We start from the raw sequence: 18104 nt of genomic DNA on the forward strand, positions 1-18104 counted from the left end.
AATTTATTTCTAATCTTCATTTAATAATAATAAAAGCAAATTTTTATAATTAAAGAAATGTATATAATAATGTAGAACAATCAATTACCTGTTTCATAATTTATATATATAAAATGTTTTATATATGTAATACTTCTTATGTACTTACTAAAATTTTCTAATAATAAAATATTTTTTAATTTTATATACACATTCTTATTCTTTATATTTTATAAAATTTTTTTTTATATTTTATAAAAATTTATTTTTTATTTTTTTATTTGATTTTATATAAAAATTTAATTTCTATTCCAACTATTACTATAATAAAATAATATTGTAATATTATTTTAAGTTGAATTGATATTGTTAACACTAAAATTTAAACACTAAAACAATTAGAAAGTTTTAATATCTTTAAGGCATGGAATAAAAAAATGCATTAAATGTTAGGTCTATACTGTATCTTGTCTGTGATAAAAGCTATAAAATATTAAAATACATAAATTATGTTAACAATTTATCTAAACATAATACAGAAATAAAAGTATATACTTTATAGATTTACAGATATAAAATACATAGTTAATTGCAAATTTTTTTAAATATATTTTTATTTCATTCATCATTATATGTCCATGGCAATTCCTCATTAAATTTGCTTTGATGTGCAGCATTACGAGCCGCAAATAATCGCTACAAATATTATTAAACATATTAAAAAAAATCATATTAAAATATTTATAACAAGTATTTAAAACTTACTGGATTATCTATATATGCTTCACATTTATAACACCAAACCGATAAATCACTAAAACTTAGTGCCAATGGATGTTCCATTTTTTCAGCATGTAATACACCATGTTGATTAATGTTACGTGCACAATGGATAATATAACACTGTAGACAGATCCAATTTTCAGCAATACTTCCACATTCTACACAAGGTAAATGTACATCAATTCCTGAAGCTGGTACATCCCTAATACTATCTAAATGTGGACATTCTCTTAAGGGTATCACTGCAAACATGTCTCCAGCTATTAGTGCCTATAGAATTTTATAAAAAATTCCAAATAATGAAAATTAATTTAATATATTTAATTAATATATAATATTAAATATATAATATATAATATTAAAAATTTTAAATACTAATTACTTGCAAATTTTCTGAAAAATAATCATATAAATTTTTATTGCCACTTGTTTGTGTAATTATTTTTTCATTCTGTTTACCACTACTACCAGCAGCAAAACTGGTAAAATTTTCATTAGAATGTCCTTCTTTTTGATCTTGATTCATACATGTCTTTGTATATTTAGAAACTATAAAAATAATTCTTTATATGACAAATCGTTTTATAGATAGGATATTAAAAAAAAAGTTTAAAAGCTTAAAGGCTTATAATATTTAGACTACAAGAAGTAAAAAATGTTTAATCAATATGAAATCACTTTTTATCACTAACATTCAATATCTTGTGAAGGATTAATTCAGAAATTCGTTTAACATAAGATTATTATTTACATTAATAAAAATATAAATTTTCAATGCATTTAATATTGAATATGAAAAACAATTATTTTTTAGTCTTCAATCTGTTTGGAAATGATTTTAGAAATTGGAAATGACAATATAGATTTTATATATAATCTTGCCAATGTTTTTTACTTCATTTACATGTATAAATAATCTTTATTAATAATAATTTTATATTTATAATTTTGAATTAATATACTATTGAATAAATCTCTTTATTTATATTCAACAAAGAATTTTAATTACGATATCCAATGTTCGTAAATGACAAAAATCGACTTTACTCGAAAAAATTAATCTCAGAATTTACATAATTGAATATTTTTTGTTTCTCTTGAATATTATAAACCCTTAAAGTTTTGGATTTTTTTTTAACACTTTACATACATATATTTCTAATTTATCATACCTTCATTATAGAAAGTATTATCATTAAGTTGAGTATTTTGTGACTCGTAATATGAATCAATCGTTTCATCTAATTTGTCATTAAGATCTTTTTTATCTACGTTTTTAATTTTGTTTATGAATTTCCAGGTTGCAATTTTTTTATTTTGCATTTTTTCTGTCTCAATTTCTTCCAATGCTATCTTAGATTCAGAATATTTTAAAAGTTCTTCGTTGTTTATAATTTGTTCATTTGTCTTTTTATATGACACTTTAGGTTTAGAAAGTATTTTTTCTTTTGGTAATGATAAATTAAATATTAAATTTGGCCAATATTGTTTTTGCGTTTTTAAAACATTATGGATAGTGTGAACGGCACTCGCACATGGAATTTGTCCACTTTCTAACATTGGTAAAGGATCACCAAGTAACGATTTCGTACAAATAGCCATTGCATGTGCAACTGAATTAGTATTGTAACCTCCTTCAAGACTAAGAATAACACGGCCATTTGCTAAAGAAGATAGCCAATGTGTTAAGTGTCCATACAATTCTGGTGTTACAAAACAACCTTAAAAATAAAAATAAAAATAAAAATAAGGAAAATATTAATATAAAATTTCACAATAATAAGGAATATTTATAAAATGATACTGTACCTCCTAAAGGATCGCCAATACAGGCATCAAAACCCGCAGAAATTAAAATCAATTCTGGATTAAATTGATAAGCAATTGGCATTATTATTTGCTGAAATGCTGCTATATATTCTGCATCACCCATTCCTTTCTAAATAATACAAATAATATAATTACATTAATAATTAATAATTCTACTTTGTTAATATTAACTTATTTCACAGAATATCTCCTAAAATTAACCTTATTCCATGGTATATTAACAGTGAAACCTTCTCCTGATTCAGAACCAACATAAGAGTAATTTGCTCGTTTAGAATTTGGAAAAAAACTACCATTATCATAACGATGAACAGATATATACAAAACTTTAGAATCTTCTTCAAAAATAGATTGAGTTCCATTACCATAATGTACATCCCAATCTACTATCAATACTCTGAAAATTATATTATTGTTTATATCAATATAGACAATATAGTCAATATATAAAATAAATCAATTACAATACCTTTTTACATGATGAAATTCTATGGCATATTTAGCTGCTATAGCTACATTGTTAAAAATACAAAAACCACATGCTGCATCCTCTGTAGCATGATGCCCTGGAGGTCTAATGATAGCAATACCAGATTGACTTTCTCCATTCAAAACACTATCAATTACTTGTAATAATGATCCAGTTGATATACAAGCACTTGACCATGTTTCAGGATGCAAATAAACCGAATTATATGTTTCTGCCTGCTTCTTTAGCTCTTTTGATTTTAAATTTTTTGTATTTTTTATTTTATCAATATACTCTTTTGTATGGACTAATAATAACTCTTCTTTTGTTGCACTTCGTCCCTTTAAAATAATCGGTGATGAAAATTAATATTTCAAATAAAAATATTGATGTTAGTATTTATTTTAATAGTGCAATAGTTATCTTTTTTAAAAATAAATTTACATACCTGTTGCACATAACTTCGATCAAGTAGATTATATTCTTGAAATTTTTTATAAATAATATTAATACGATGTGGTTTTTCTGGATGATTATCATCAGATATATCGTAATGTTTTAGCATTCTATCATCATAAACAATACATACTTTATTAGGTGCTTTAGACAAATTAGTAACTAAAAAGAAGTTTACATTTATAAACTTTATATTATTATATATATACATAATATATATATTATATAATTATAATCATTAAATTAGAGATACTTACATTGTATTAATGTATTCAGTTGCTTTTCTATTATTTCAATAATTTCTTGAGTTTGAACTGGATAACAATTTTGAGTTTCATATACTTTTGGCCTAACATCAGTTTCTCTAAAGTAGATAAAAATTTATATAATTAAAAATAATAATAAAAAATTTTATTAAAAATAATTTAATTTCTTACTTGAATATAACTACAGGTAAATATTGATTAGTATTTTCTTCTTTATTATTTGATGTACTATTAATACTATATGTATCTTGATATTGATAACATTTCCAATATGGTTTATGTGTATAAATTGTATTCAAAATTGTATCACGTATACTAAAATTATATTAAGTATATATAATCATGATTAAGGATTATACATGTTTGTATTTTTAGTTTACCTTATTGAAGGTAATGTAAGAGTTTCTAACATAGGACATGGATCATTTAACAAAGTACGCAATGTTAATGCTGCACTTTCGCTTAATGACTTTAAACAATAACCACCCTGCAATAAAAAATATAATGAAAATAATATATTTGAAAGATTATAAATATATAATAAAATTTAATAATAGAATGAAAATATATTTTGTACCTCTAATATAACAGCAACTTTTCCAGAAGCCAAACATAATAATGATGATAGTAAATGAGCATAACATGCTGGTGTTATCAACATTTCACCCTAAATATTAACAAAACAAAAATATTAAAATTCTTCAGACACATACTTCATTAATATACAATGTTTTGTAACTCAAAGAAAGAGAATAACTTGAAAATTTTTTAAGTGAATAAAATTAAGTGAATGAATTAAAGTCAACAAACAAATAAATAAATAATCAAAGTGTATCAGTTTACAATTTTATAAATGAATTTAGCTAATTTTGAAGATTATTAATAAAAGTTTATTGTATATGTTATATACATTTAATTTTTTCATCCTTGAATATAATATATAAAGTTAAAAAGTAACCAAATATTTGTATTAAACGAATTTTTCAATTTTTAATTTCGTTAAAATTAATTTTTTTTTTATCCTTTGTTTATTTTTATGTTATGATGATTTTTTTCCCAATTATTTAATTGAAAATTAATTAAATAATAAATTTTCAAACTCGAAAATAAAAATAAAAAATATTTTTTTTTATTTATTTATATATTTTTATATGTAAAATTATTCTCTCATATCATTTATTCTGAAATATCATGTATATATTTCAACTTTTTCATTTTCAATCAATAAATTAAATCCAGATAATGATAAGATTTGAATTAAACTAAAATAAAAACAAATTATAAGAAAAAATAAATATTTTACCTCTGGACAACCCAAAGCTGCATCATAACCAGCTGATACTATTATAAGATCTGGTTGAAACTGTAATAATTAAAAATGATCTTTTTTCAAAAATCATATTCAGAATTTATATTAATATTTTTTACAATTATATTACTTAAATTTATATTACTTAAAATAAATTATAATAATGTAATATTTTTACCTCATAGGCCATTGGCAATAAAACTTGTTGAAATATAGCTAAATAATCAGCATTAGTCATACCAATTTTATTAAGTGGCACATTAAAATTATATCCCTCTCCTAAGTCATCTCCAACAAAATGAAAATTAGATTCTCTAAGATTTGGCCAAAATTCGCCATTTTCGTAACGATGAATAGAGAAATAAATTACTCTATATATAAAATTTATAATAATAAAATTTATACTATTATAATATTTATAGATAATAGAATGTTTATAGAAATATTTACATACTGTGGATTATCATAAAACATTTGTTGAGTAGCTTGTCCATGATGTACATCCCAATCAACAATTAAAATTTTACTAGCTAAATTATTACATAAAACTTTTTCAGCAGCTATTGCAACATTATTGAAAAAACAATATCCACAATATTCTGATTTCATTGCATGATGTCCTGGTGGTCTAGAAAATATTATAGAAAATGGAAAAAATAACATTAATATTTTTTTTCCTGGATGTTTTAGAAAAAATTTAAGAATTTTACCAACATGTTAAATCATTGTAAATAAAAAAAATTATATATGTGCATTATGGATCTTAGTTCATTTATTATTATTTAAGGAAACAAAAATTTTTTATAATATTTTTAGAAATTTATAGTATATATTCATAATTTTTTTTTTTAATTTATTCTAAAAGTTAAAATGATTTCTTCATAACATTAAATGTATATATAATATACACAATACTCAAAGATAATTATTCAAAAAATACTTAAAATAATTAATACATATGTTTAACATACAAAATTTTATTTTTTAAATGAATCAAATGAACTTAAATAACCATAATATATATTATATATATTTAATTTAAAATTATTATTAAACATGCTCAAAAAAGCTTTTTTTTAAATAAATTATATATGATTATTTGAAATATATTATTTTTTGAAATATATGTATATATGTATTTTTACCTTATAATAGCCATTCCATTTTGGATTTCTCCTTTGCAAATGCTTTCTACTAAATTTATTGTTGAACCCACAGCTAACAGAGACAATCGATAAGTAGACTAGAGCAATTTTAAATAATTTAAATATAAATATTTAAAATGAATATAATATTTTACTTCATAATTAATAATTATTTACATACAGGATGTATATAAATGGCATCATATTTTGATGATAATAATTCTAAATTATTTGTATCTGTACATCCATCAGTACTCTTTAAAATATCTATTTGTTCTTGACTATGTTTCATAAGTATTTCATTCTCTGAAGCTAATCTTGGTGTTATCAACTTGCATCTACTTATTAAGCCCAATTCTTCACATCTCTGTAAAACTCTTATCAATCTAGCAGGACATTCTGGATAATTTAAATCCCAAAGACATTTATGTTCTGCCATAGAATGATCAAATACAATACCAGTTTCCATTCTTTTTATATTATATGCATCAATAGCTTTTTGATATATATCATGTATAAAAACATTATTAGATTTTTTTTCTTGTAATATACGTTGTTGAGCTGCTTCACGTTTAGCTGCTATTAAAGCAGCAGAAGGACGAACCTAATCAAATGAAAAAATCAAAAATTTACAATTATCATTAAATTATTCTTTTATGATTTTTATATTTACATTGAATACTTTTGTAGACTTTTTGACACTTTTCTTATCTGTCGTAGACATAGTATTTTTAATATTCTTAATATTATTTATTTTCTTTGAATTTTCTATAGTCTTTATTAATTCAATCTCACTATCTGCTAATTGTTTAACAGCAGTGAATAAATCTTCACATATCATAGAATTAGACTGCAAGAAAACAAAAACAGGATTAATTTTATAGATAAGATAAATATAAATGAAAAATAAAAAAATAGATTTCAAATAAACCTGAATTCGATAATATATATATATATATATATATATATATATATATAAAAATACATATATATATTAATTTTATATGATATTGCAATTTAATTTAAGAATAATTTATAAAAATCAAATATTATGAAAGATTATTATACATAAAAATAACAATAATAAATATAAAAAAAATAACATAATTGAAAAAATTACACAATTCAATAAAATCAAAAATAAAAATATATCTAATTATATAAATTAAAAAAATTATTACGAAATAAATTAAGTAATGTCAAATAATGTATGAATAATATAAAATATATCCTTGAATAATATACAAGAATATATAATACATATACTTGTATCCCTTCTACTTGACATATAGAAATCTATTATATTCGTTTTGTTCAAACAACTGCATATGATTGAAAAAATTAATTTTCTCACCATTTATATTCGTAAGTATATAACCTTAAAATTTTTAATAGAAAATCGAATTATCTAATAAATTATTTCAATAAATAAATCTTTCTTAAATCAAAAACTTTTGAACTTTTATCAATCAAAAAAAATTTATTTTATAAATTGAATATTTTTTTTATTAAAACACATCTATTCTGTTTTTTCTTCATTTTCACTTTCAATTTTATTTTTATATAATTCTAATGAAAATTTATATTTTTATTTGTAACACCATTTTTAACTACAGATTTAGTTAAAATCACAGTAATGCCATCATCCAGTCAAAATTAGAATCACGTATTCTAAGATTGTTACTTTGTATTAAGTATACTATATAAATCATTCTATATATTTATAACCTTTAGCATATCATTTTCTAATGTACAATGTAAATGTACAGTAACAAACTTATTTTACTTTTAAAAACATTTTTGCCATTTCATAAAAAATAAAATAATAATAAAATTTAAATTAAAATAAATATTAAATATTAAAAATACAATCAAATAACTATATGACTATATGTGAAAATAAAGATTAAATAATTTGTTAATAATTTATTTTATTTATTTTGTTTTTATATACGAATTATTCTATTGCTTAAAAAAATTTTAATTACATGTTTTATCATTATGATTTAAATTAATATTTAAATGTTATTTACATGAAAATTCTTTAAATTGTGTTTTAACTTATAATATTTTAAATGAATATAATAATTTTTGAAAAGTTTTAGTATATTATAAAAAATGATTCAAATGTTGAAAAAACAATTTCCAAGAAATTATAAAAGACATAGAAATGTAAATACATGGTCATCTCTTGCAACAGCATTCAATTCTATTAATAAAGAAAAATATGGATTTGATTTTTTAAGAAAAGAAACTGTGAGTAATATATATTTTTTAAAATATTCATAATTGATCATATAAATATATTAAGTTTTAAAATTTTAATGTTTTTTTTTATAGGGATTATTTGGAATATCTGAATTAAAAACATCAGAAGGATTTAATGTTTTAAGAGATCAAGCAATATCTCAAACAGATGCACTTATAGCAGAAGCTATGAGTCAGAATAGAAAACGAAAAATGGTAGAAATTTTTGATGATATGTCTGATACATTGTGTAAAGTTGCAGATTTAGCAGAGTTTATTAGAATTGCACATCCACAAAAACAGTTTGTTTCAGCTGCAGAAAAAACTTGTCTCTCTGTTAGTGGTATTGTAGAGAAGTAATTACTTTTAAAAATATTAAATAATTAATAAATATTTATAATTTTTTCAAAAAAATATAAAAATTATTTACAAATTTTTTTAGATTAAATACTCATCGTGAACTATATAATGCATTGAAACACGTAATATATAATGAAGATATTCAAAAAACATCTGTAGTAGATAAACATGTTGCAACATTATTCTTATCTGATTTTGAATTATGTGCTATCCATTTACCAGAATCTATAAGAGAAAAAGTTGTGCAATTGAATTATTATATATTACAAGTATATAGATTAATATATTTTATTTATTTACATAAATATTTACATATATATATATATATATATATATATATATTTAGAAACATTTATTATGTAATTATATTTTTCAAATAGGTAGGTCAAAAATTTATGACAGGTGCTAGTAATACAAGAGCAGTAGATTCTAGTATTGTTCCACCTAATATAAGACAATAGTAAGTTTCGTAAATAAATAATTTTTTCATTTAAAATATGAGATTTAAAATGTTTTTTAAAAAACGTTTTAGTTTCACAGAAAAGGATAATAAAATATATGTTCAAGGACTTTATGTAGATTCTCCTAATTGCTTACTTAGAGAAACTGCATATCGTATATTTCTATATCCTGATGAGGAACAAGAATATCTGCTACAAGAACTTTTAAATTCTAGATATATTTTGGCTAAATTATGTGGATTTTCATCTTATGCTCATCGGTAGATCATAAATATTTATTAATAAAACTAAAATTAACTAAAATTATATATTACTTATATATTTATATGTATTAAAAGTAAACAATTTATAGAGCTGTTAAAGGAAGTACCATAGAAACACCTGAAGTAATATATGAATTTCTTAATATCTTAAATGATAATTTAAAGTCTAAAACAATGCAAGATTTTAATGAAATGCAAAAGATGAAAAATATTGAATCACCCATAAAACAGGTTTGCCAAATTTATTAGATATTATTTATAATTTTATTTAAAAAAAATGTTATTAAATTAATAAATTTACATCATTTTTTATTTTTTATATTTAGAAAATAATGCCATGGGATACAGCTTATTTTACAGCAAAAGCAAAAAGAAATTGGTTAAATATATCTATTACTGAATTTGCACCTTATTTTTCACTTGGTGCTTGTATGGATGGAATTAATATATTAATACAAGCATTATATGGTATCCGATTGGAATATGTACCAGTTTTACCTGGTGAAGTTTGGGCAAATAATGTACATAAAATTGCTGTAATAGATGAAAATGAAGCAGTTTTAGGTTATATATATTGTGATTTTTTTGAAAGAGAAGGAAAACCTAATCAAGATTGTCATTTTACTATTAGAGGTGGAAGGCAATTATCTGATGGATCTTATCAAGTATAATTTAAATGAAGAAAAAATATTTATATAGAATATATACATATACAAGGTGCTCATTATAATAATTATATAATTTTTTAGACAATAATTTGATAAATATTTTAAATAATAAAATAATAATAATAAGATAATATTTTGGTGAGATAATTTTTTAGTAATTTTTATTATTGTTAACTGAATGTTGATTAATTTTTATTTGAATTACTTTTTTTTATTAATTTAATGGAATAATGAATACTTTGTATATGTATATTTTAATTTAATAATATTTTTCATTATCATTATTCAAATGTTTATTTTAGAATCCTATAGTAGTATTAATGTTATCATTACCAGTTCCAACATGGTCCAAGCCATGTTTACTTAGTCCTTCTTCTGTAGAAAACTTATTCCATGAAATGGGTCATGCATTACATTCTATGCTAGGTAGAACAAAATATCAGCATGTAACAGGAACTAGATGCAGTACAGATTTTGCAGAAGTTCCAAGTGTTTTAATGGAATATTTTGCAAGTGATCCAAGAGTAGGTTATTAAAAATTATAATCATAATTTTTTAAAATCATAATCTTTAAATTTTATCATTTATAAGTTATATATATTAATATATATTATTAGGTTGTATCCACATTTGCTAGACATTTTCAAACTTTTGAACAAATACCAATAGCATTATTAGATAAATTATATGCTTCAAAAAATATATTTTGTGCTTCTGAATTACAAAATCAGATATATTATAGTATGTTAGATCAAGTTTATCATAGTGGGCAATTAGAAAAGTCATCAACTGAAATTTTGAAAGAAATACAAGGAAAATACTATGAACTTCCTTATGTTGAAAATACTGTATGTAATTTTTTTTTTAGTTTTTACAATAATTTATTATAAATAAAAAAAATTATAAATAAAAAATTATATTTTTAGGCATGGCAATTAAGATTTTCTCATTTAGTTGGATATGGTGCGAAATATTATTCTTATTTAGTATCTCGAGCAATTGCTTCTTGGATATGGCAAACATATTTTCAAGGAGATCCTTTCAATCGAACAGCAGGCAATCGATATTGGAAAGAATGCTTAGCACACGGAGGTGGAAAGCTCCCTTCTAAATTAGTATCTGATTTTTTAAATAAACAGGCTAATGCTAGTAATCTTGCAAAATCTTTACTTTATGAAATTGATATAAAAACCAAACATGTAGAAAAATTAAGAGGATAAGAAAACCGCTAAAAAAGATTATATATTTAAAAAAATATCTTTTTAAAGATATGAAATATTTATAAAATTTTCTTGTATATAATTTTTTTAACAAAATATTCATGATGATTTATAATACGTTTAAAATAAGTATTATATAAATACATCATTATTTCAATTATAATTGTAAAAACAAATAATTTTATAATTTAATATTTTATCTTGTAAATAAAATGTAAATATCATGCACAAAACATAATTTGAGTTTTTTCTTTTATTTTATTACAAGTATGGAATCTTATCCTATTTACAATCTTGTTAAATCTACGAACGATTACACAAAAATAAGTTTTTGAATGTAATACAGAGGAAACGCAGTATAAGGTAATTTATGAAATTTAATTTATATAATTTAAATCATTTATAATTTTCTTGTATTATGTTATTTCTAAAAGAAATCAAATAAAATAACAAAATTCTGAAATAACATGAAAATATTTTCTTGAATCTATTTTAAAATGATTTCTTTATATTATAATTTACCATGTACTGCGTTTGGGAGATAGTTTTAATATATATTAAAACTTTTTATAGGATTTGCATTAAAATTATCTAATGGTTCATCAACATTTCTTTTTATGTTTATACAAAATTTCATTAATAAGCTATTTCATAATTACATGTAAAATGACTGAACAAGCCACTGGATGATTCAAATTTTATTGATTGTATTATTAATAATATATTTATTTATATATATATTTTCTTTTTTCAATAACAATCGATTTCTACGTTATGAAATTCTGTTTTTTTTTTTTTTGAAAATGTTTTCTTATGTAGTTTATGGAATATAATTATATAGATATTTGTATTCACAAAAAAGCACTGGACCTTCTTTTTACAATAATTTTTTGTCTTCATCTTTAGATTACAGTAAATAAGATAATAAGAAATTCTGTATTTGATTTAGCATATAGTTACAGTAATTTTATTTATACTTTATCTTGCTAGAAATTTTATTTTGCACAGCATTTACATGAATAATAAATTATTTCTTTAACACTCATTTGTGAAATAACCTTGTAATACAGAGTTACTAAAAAAAAAAAAAATAATTTTACATAAAAAAAAAAATAAAGAAATATGTTATTAAAAGCATAATTTTAAAATTTTCTGAAATTATTAATAAACCACAGTTGATGAAGATGCTGTAAAACATAATATTTTTGCAATAAATTGAAAAAATTTATTCTAAACATTTTTAATTTATATTCTGTATAAAGTAAATTGATAATTAGTCAAGAATAATTTGTATCACATTGATTTTTAATTTGTATATAAAGATAGAAGATTCATATATTTTTATAAACTTGTACTTTATCAAGCTATAATTCACTCAAAAGATATGCAAAAAGTAAATATCAAGTAAATATGATATTATTTGTATTTATATTTAAATAGTTATTAAAATTTATCATATGTAGTGAAAATTGTAAAGCTAATGGCAGAGTACTTATTTTATAATAATATGAAACACTTTTACTGTTTGTTCTTTTTATCTTCATAAAAAAAATACATTTGTTAGTAGAGAAAAATATATTAAAAAATATCAATTTTAATAATATGCAGGTTATAAATAAAACATGCACTATTTGAAAGATGTTTCATATTATTATTAAATTTATTATAAATTTACATATGTATTGCTTTACTTTTTTTTTTTTTTTTTTTTTTTTTTGACAAAAATGGACATCATTTGTACAAATTGTATGTGTTTTCCTATTGTATTTATAAACTCTGTATTATAAGGTAATATACAAAAATTTGTTATAGAAATTCATAATATTATGTTCTTAATAAGATTTCTTCAAATATTTTGTTCATTTTTTTCAATATGAACGTACCGTGATTTTTCCTTTTCGGTATTTCTAAAATTCTGTAATGAAGTACTTTTTCATGTAATGAATATATTCAATACATGAATTATTATTTTATAATGTATTTTCTATTTGTTTAAAATTATTTCAATGAAGTTCAATATCCATAATACACTATTTCTTCTATTTATTATAAATAACGCATTCCTATTCACTTTCGGTCATTGCATTTTTTTTAATTCTTAGAATATTCTATGTTATCTTCTTAGACCTGTATGCTGTGAAAAACTGTTCTGCATAAAAAACTGTTGATATATTTCTTTAAATGCTGTATTAGATATTTTGCACATGGTCCTTTTTTAGCGAAATTCATAAACAGAAGAATAATAACAGTAAAGCACTATCTTAAAGATGATCTCAATGTCCAGTATTCATTACGCACTATAAAAACCGAATTTATAGAGTCCACTCTATTTTTTTTATTAACTGATCACATGATGCAACATTATGCTGACATTCAATCAGTTATAAGTTTTTCGTTTTTTTCTTGTTCAACATGTCACATTCACAATGAGCAAACACCAAAACAAATTGGTTTTTTTGCTAAAAAACACAGTGACCACCCAGTCTGAAATGACTTTGGTATTTGGTTCAGGTTATGCAACATAATTGTACTCATTTGCATTATCTTTATCTCGTTCCATATAATCCCTATCTATGAGAGATTCAATTCTCTTTTTCAAATCTGCAGGCTGAAAAATTTTTTTTATAATTATATAATTCAATATATTTAAAATCTTTATAATATATATTATTTTATAAATCACAATACCTTTACAGGAAACTTAAGTTGATTGTATAATTCACTAATCAACAAATTGTGCGAAAGTGTTTTTCTCATTTTCATAATTCTAACAATAGCTGCATCTATCTGATATTGTCTATCCTGATATACTCTTTCCTCTGTAGCTTTTTGTTCCTCATTCTAAACAGAAAATAAATAATACATTTTTTAATTATGTCTTATGTAAAAGAAAATAATTACTTAAAAGATCATACCGTTTCTTTCATTTGAATTTGATTTATCTTAATTCTGAATAATTTATTTGTAAAGTCTGCATTAAAAACAAATCTATCGTTATCTGCAACATCTCTTCCTCTCGGATTTTTTTGTAATACTCTGGCTTTTCCACAAGCTAAAGATTGTAAAGTTCTTCTAAGCTCACCATCTTCTATATTTGTTGCTGCTTTTATATCTTCCAAGGACAAGTTGTCAGCATCATTAAACAAAATTAACACTAATGCTTGAAACAATGAAACTTGAAGTTCTTTGTTGCCCTATTTTGACATTTAAGCGAAATGTTTCTATGGAATATATAATTAATTTAATATAAATTTAATATATTAATATAACAATAATACCTGATTAAACCAAGCTTTTAGTACACAATGTCCTAAAGTAGGTTGCCATTGCAATTTTCTACCACTATGTTTTCCTAAATAAAATTTATTAAATACATCTTGATATTGAACCATTTCTGGTGGTAATGTTACTTCCATTACAGGATATGTTGGCCAATAACCCATTGTAAGTATCGAAACAGTCAAATCCAAATTACTAGCAGATAATTCACTTTGCAAATTTCCTGCATACTAATTTAAATAATAAAAAAAGTTTTACAATCATATAATTGAATAAATAATATATAAAAAATTTATAAATATATAAATTAAAAATAAACTAAAAATAAATAATTAAACATAAGTTTTATTATTACCTGTTTAAAAGCAATATTAATATCTTTACTAAGTTCCATATCTTTAAACATTCCTTCCAATTTACTAGTAAAACCTCCTCCACATTCTTGTTTTAATTTGGACAACATGGATTTTTCAGCATCAACAGAAGCTGATTTACCAACTAATAAACGTTTAGCTAAATCTTTTTTATAAAATGCTTCAAATACATCTTTCCCATGTATAAATCTAAACAATACCATGATTTTATCTAATAATCTTTCCAATTCTTCTTCTGTCGCTTCTTTATTACCTGCTCTAAGTTTGCAGTCAACAAATTTTGCTGTAATTAAAAAAATAAATTAATTGATATAAACAATAAATATTATTATTCAAATAAAAATATAATATTACCTATTAATTCAGCAGGTTTATTCGCACGTTGATTAATAAAAGCTTCAAAAGCTTCCTTTAAACTGTTTGCAAATTTCTCATTTTTATGAAAACATGTGTTAACTATATTATCCATTTTATCTTTGAAATCTAAGAGTTCTTGAACCATAGTTTTATCTTTTTCAGGATCTATAACTATGGTTTTACCCTTTTTCTATGAACAAAAACAAAGAATGCATTACATATAATTACATGTATTATATATAATTAAAATTGTAAATATTTGAACAATTTATAAAATACCTTAATATAAGAATTAAAGTTTAAACAAAGTTCTACAAGGCCATTCTTCACTCGACTATATAAATTATAAAGTAAAGATAAATCATTAATTCTATTTTCATCCAGTAAACCACTTAATCCTTTTTGTAAAATGCTGGTAATATGTTCAGACAATAATTGTTTTTCTACAGTGTGTATTAATGACCATCTATAATATTAAATTAACATTAATTAATAATAATATTATAATTAAAAATATTGATATGATATAAAATAGATATTTACTTTGTAGATGCATCCAAATAATGTAACAAACGTTCATTTTCCTCTTGAAGTCGTTTATCCACATGTGCTAAGTACTCAGGAACATCATGTTCATTCATCAGTCGTTGACCTTCAGCAGCATATAGTCTTTCAGTAGCAACCAAAAATCTATAGAAATAAAGATTTAATAAAAAAATATAATATATATATTTTAATTTATATATATATATATAAAGTCATACTTAGTTTCAAAGGCATCTTGGTAGATTTGTAGATCTGATAACATTCTTAATAATGATTTAAGAAGTGTTCTATCCACTGTATCACCTTGACGTTCTTTTTCTATGAGCATAAGTAATCCTTCTACTGTACGTGTTTGAACTAAGTTATTCAAAACAATATATACTCTAAACAAATGTAAACCCATGTCCCTAAAATAATACAAATACTGAGCAAAAAAATATAAAAAAATGTTTTTAATAATTTTTAATAATGTTTTTAAATTTTTTAAACATACCAAATAGATAAAATACTTGGATTTTGTAATACATATGTTCTATCCAAATATAGAAAAATACTTCTAATCATAATCATTTGTCTGCAATGTGATTGCCAACATTCATTCATTTTCTTTAAGAATATATGCCTATCCATTGATTCTGCTAAAAATTGTTCTATATTTGCTTGCACATGTGCTTCTGTTAACCTTGTTAGCTTTGTATATAATGTGGATGCCATTTTATGATTACACATATTTTCAACTGCTTGATAAAGCTCTTCTAATGAATAACGAATACTTTTGCTAGTTTGTATTGCTATTACAGCTTCTTGTAATTTTTCCCATGTCTGTTCTTGATAATTTTCTGGTAATTTTGGTTTATCTATATAAAATTTTTAATATAATATTTGTATTTATTATTATTTCTTGTATAAATATAACTTTCATTCTTATATAAATATTATTATATAGGTACAATATATATAATTTTCACTTATTAATATATTTTTTATAATCAATACGTATTAATAAATATCTTTTGTATCCTTTTTTTAGAAATAATTTATTTTAAAATAAAATAAAAAATAATAAATTGAAAAATATAAATTGAATCATAAATACGTTTTAAAATTTTTATTATTACTAAAATAGCTCATTCGTGTTTATTCTTTATTATTTAATAAAAATAAAAACATAAATATACGAACTAACATATTTAATTAATTATACAATCAATATGAAATTTTTAATAAATATATAAAGAACAAGTAATACGTCTTAAAGACGTTTATTCATTTCATTCTTTCACGATGTCAAATTAGGTTATGTCAGCTTACTTTTATTAATCGCATTTAGAATTAATTTGATCTTCATTAAATAATGTGAAGCAAAAAAGTATCACAAAAATTACAAAATCATGTTAAAAAAGATGTCGTAATCCACGAAGGCACATTGCCAATCATAAATTACACCAAAAATCTTCATGAACAGTAGCAGCTGATTTTGAGGTTAAGTAGTCCCATGGTCTTGCTTACTTTTGAAATTTTTGATGACGAGTTTTCTAGCTGTACCAGGTTTTGCGCTTGCCAAACTTGGTGAAATCTTGTTGACGCCGTTTGGATTCCCAACAGTTAAAGCTGAGAAATTGGCTCTCTTTTGGGTATCAGTCGTGGCTGCAGCCGTATCCGTCATGTTTTCAATCTCGTTGATCTCCGTGACCGCAACGGCGGACAGCTTGCTGCGTTTTGCAGCACCAAAGTTTAACACCGCTGCGTGATCAGCAGCCGTCCTCTTCACCTGTGCTGTGGCTAGAAACTGAGTTCCCCCGAGCCTAGACATATGCGTGCATCACTCGGCCACCGGCCCTCAGCACACGGAAAACACAGTTTTCCACTGAGAAATTGAAAAAATTCTCCTTCTCTAGTTCTACCCCTTTATCCCTCCAATCGACAAGCGGAAAAACTTATTTATCCCAAACTCTGCTTCTCACAAAACTCACGAACAATTGGCAATCTATGCACATGCGCGATACATTACGCGGCGCTCTCCGCGCGCTTACCGCGCACTTTTAATCATTATAATTTCATTCATACTTTTTTCAAAGAAACAAGATAAAAT

General features: G+C 22.5%; 3 protein-coding genes across 5 annotated transcripts; 1 reads left to right on the forward strand and 2 right to left on the reverse strand.

Moving 5' to 3' along the window:
• Positions 1 to 486: 486 nt before the first annotated feature.
• On the reverse strand, positions 487 to 7889 carry HDAC6 (histone deacetylase 6). Of its 2 annotated transcripts, none has more exons than XM_012491841.3 (19): positions 7592 to 7889; positions 6911 to 7087; positions 6419 to 6841; positions 6238 to 6335; positions 5547 to 5720; positions 5271 to 5463; positions 5087 to 5146; positions 4361 to 4450; positions 4164 to 4270; positions 3955 to 4098; positions 3775 to 3881; positions 3510 to 3679; positions 3062 to 3402; positions 2794 to 2989; positions 2572 to 2701; positions 1935 to 2483; positions 1145 to 1311; positions 745 to 1032; positions 487 to 675 (listed from the first exon to the last, which is right to left on the reverse strand). In XM_012491841.3, exons 1-19 carry the CDS (start codon positions 7592 to 7594, stop codon positions 598 to 600), a joined length of 3495 nt encoding a protein of 1164 aa, XP_012347295.1. In that variant the 5' UTR covers positions 7595 to 7889; the 3' UTR covers positions 487 to 597. The 2 variants fall into 2 exon arrangements, with proteins under 2 accessions (XP_012347295.1, XP_086769951.1); XM_086913825.1 differs by having other exon boundaries at positions 7504 to 7630.
• LOC100871733 (mitochondrial intermediate peptidase) lies at positions 7414 to 11694 on the forward strand. 2 transcript variants are annotated; one of them, XM_086913951.1, is made up of 11 exons: positions 7414 to 7602; positions 8337 to 8493; positions 8578 to 8840; positions 8927 to 9113; positions 9225 to 9304; positions 9377 to 9565; positions 9658 to 9799; positions 9895 to 10233; positions 10539 to 10760; positions 10854 to 11084; positions 11163 to 11694. In XM_086913951.1, the coding sequence occupies exons 2-11, from the start codon at positions 8356 to 8358 to the stop codon at positions 11454 to 11456; spliced, it is 2085 nt and encodes a 694-aa protein (XP_086770077.1). In that variant the 5' UTR covers positions 7414 to 7602; positions 8337 to 8355; the 3' UTR covers positions 11457 to 11694. The 2 variants fall into 2 exon arrangements, with proteins under 2 accessions (XP_086770077.1, XP_086770104.1); XM_086913978.1 differs by lacking the exon at positions 7414 to 7602 and having other exon boundaries at positions 7868 to 8493.
• Positions 11695 to 18104, reverse strand: Cul4 (cullin 4). The gene is made up of 11 exons (XM_003690275.4): positions 17522 to 18104; positions 16506 to 16869; positions 16231 to 16419; positions 16010 to 16156; positions 15746 to 15932; positions 15464 to 15656; positions 15091 to 15392; positions 14735 to 14965; positions 14372 to 14650; positions 14145 to 14297; positions 11695 to 14064 (listed from the first exon to the last, which is right to left on the reverse strand). Exons 1-11 carry the CDS (start codon positions 17823 to 17825, stop codon positions 13969 to 13971), a joined length of 2445 nt encoding a protein of 814 aa, XP_003690323.1. The 5' UTR covers positions 17826 to 18104; the 3' UTR covers positions 11695 to 13968.

The sequence above is a fragment of the Apis florea genome, unplaced genomic scaffold, assembly GCF_048593485.1.
Source record: "Apis florea isolate Af1SG1 unplaced genomic scaffold, ASM4859348v1 contig_1615_pilon, whole genome shotgun sequence".
NCBI lineage: Eukaryota > Metazoa > Arthropoda > Insecta > Hymenoptera > Apidae > Apis > Apis florea.

What these genes read in the sequence shown, in the direction of transcription:
- HDAC6 (XM_012491841.3), bottom strand. An exon ending in ATGCCATTTATATACATCCT is followed by an intron (nt 6,336 to 6,418) that starts GTATGTAAATAA and finishes AAATTGCTCTAG; the next exon opens with TCTACTTATCGATTGTCTCT. An exon ending in TTACCTGTAGTTATATTCAA is followed by an intron (nt 3,882 to 3,954) that starts GTAAGAAATTAA and finishes TATCTACTTTAG; the next exon opens with AGAAACTGATGTTAGGCCAA.
- LOC100871733 (XM_086913951.1), top strand. Translation starts at nt 8,356, where the DNA reads ATGATTCAAATGTTGAAAAAACAATTTCCAAGAAATTATAAAAGACAT. An exon ending in TGAATTATTATATATTACAA is followed by an intron (nt 9,114 to 9,224) that starts GTATATAGATTA and finishes TTTTTCAAATAG; the next exon opens with GTAGGTCAAAAATTTATGAC. An exon ending in TTTTCATCTTATGCTCATCG is followed by an intron (nt 9,566 to 9,657) that starts GTAGATCATAAA and finishes AACAATTTATAG; the next exon opens with AGCTGTTAAAGGAAGTACCA.
- Cul4 (XM_003690275.4), bottom strand. Translation starts at nt 17,825, where the DNA reads ATGTCTAGGCTCGGGGGAACTCAGTTTCTAGCCACAGCACAGGTGAAG. An exon ending in CGTCATCAAAAATTTCAAAA is followed by an intron (nt 16,870 to 17,521) that starts GTAAGCAAGACC and finishes AATTTTATATAG; the next exon opens with ATAAACCAAAATTACCAGAA. An exon ending in AACTTAAGTTTCCTGTAAAG is followed by an intron (nt 14,065 to 14,144) that starts GTATTGTGATTT and finishes AAAATTTTTCAG; the next exon opens with CCTGCAGATTTGAAAAAGAG.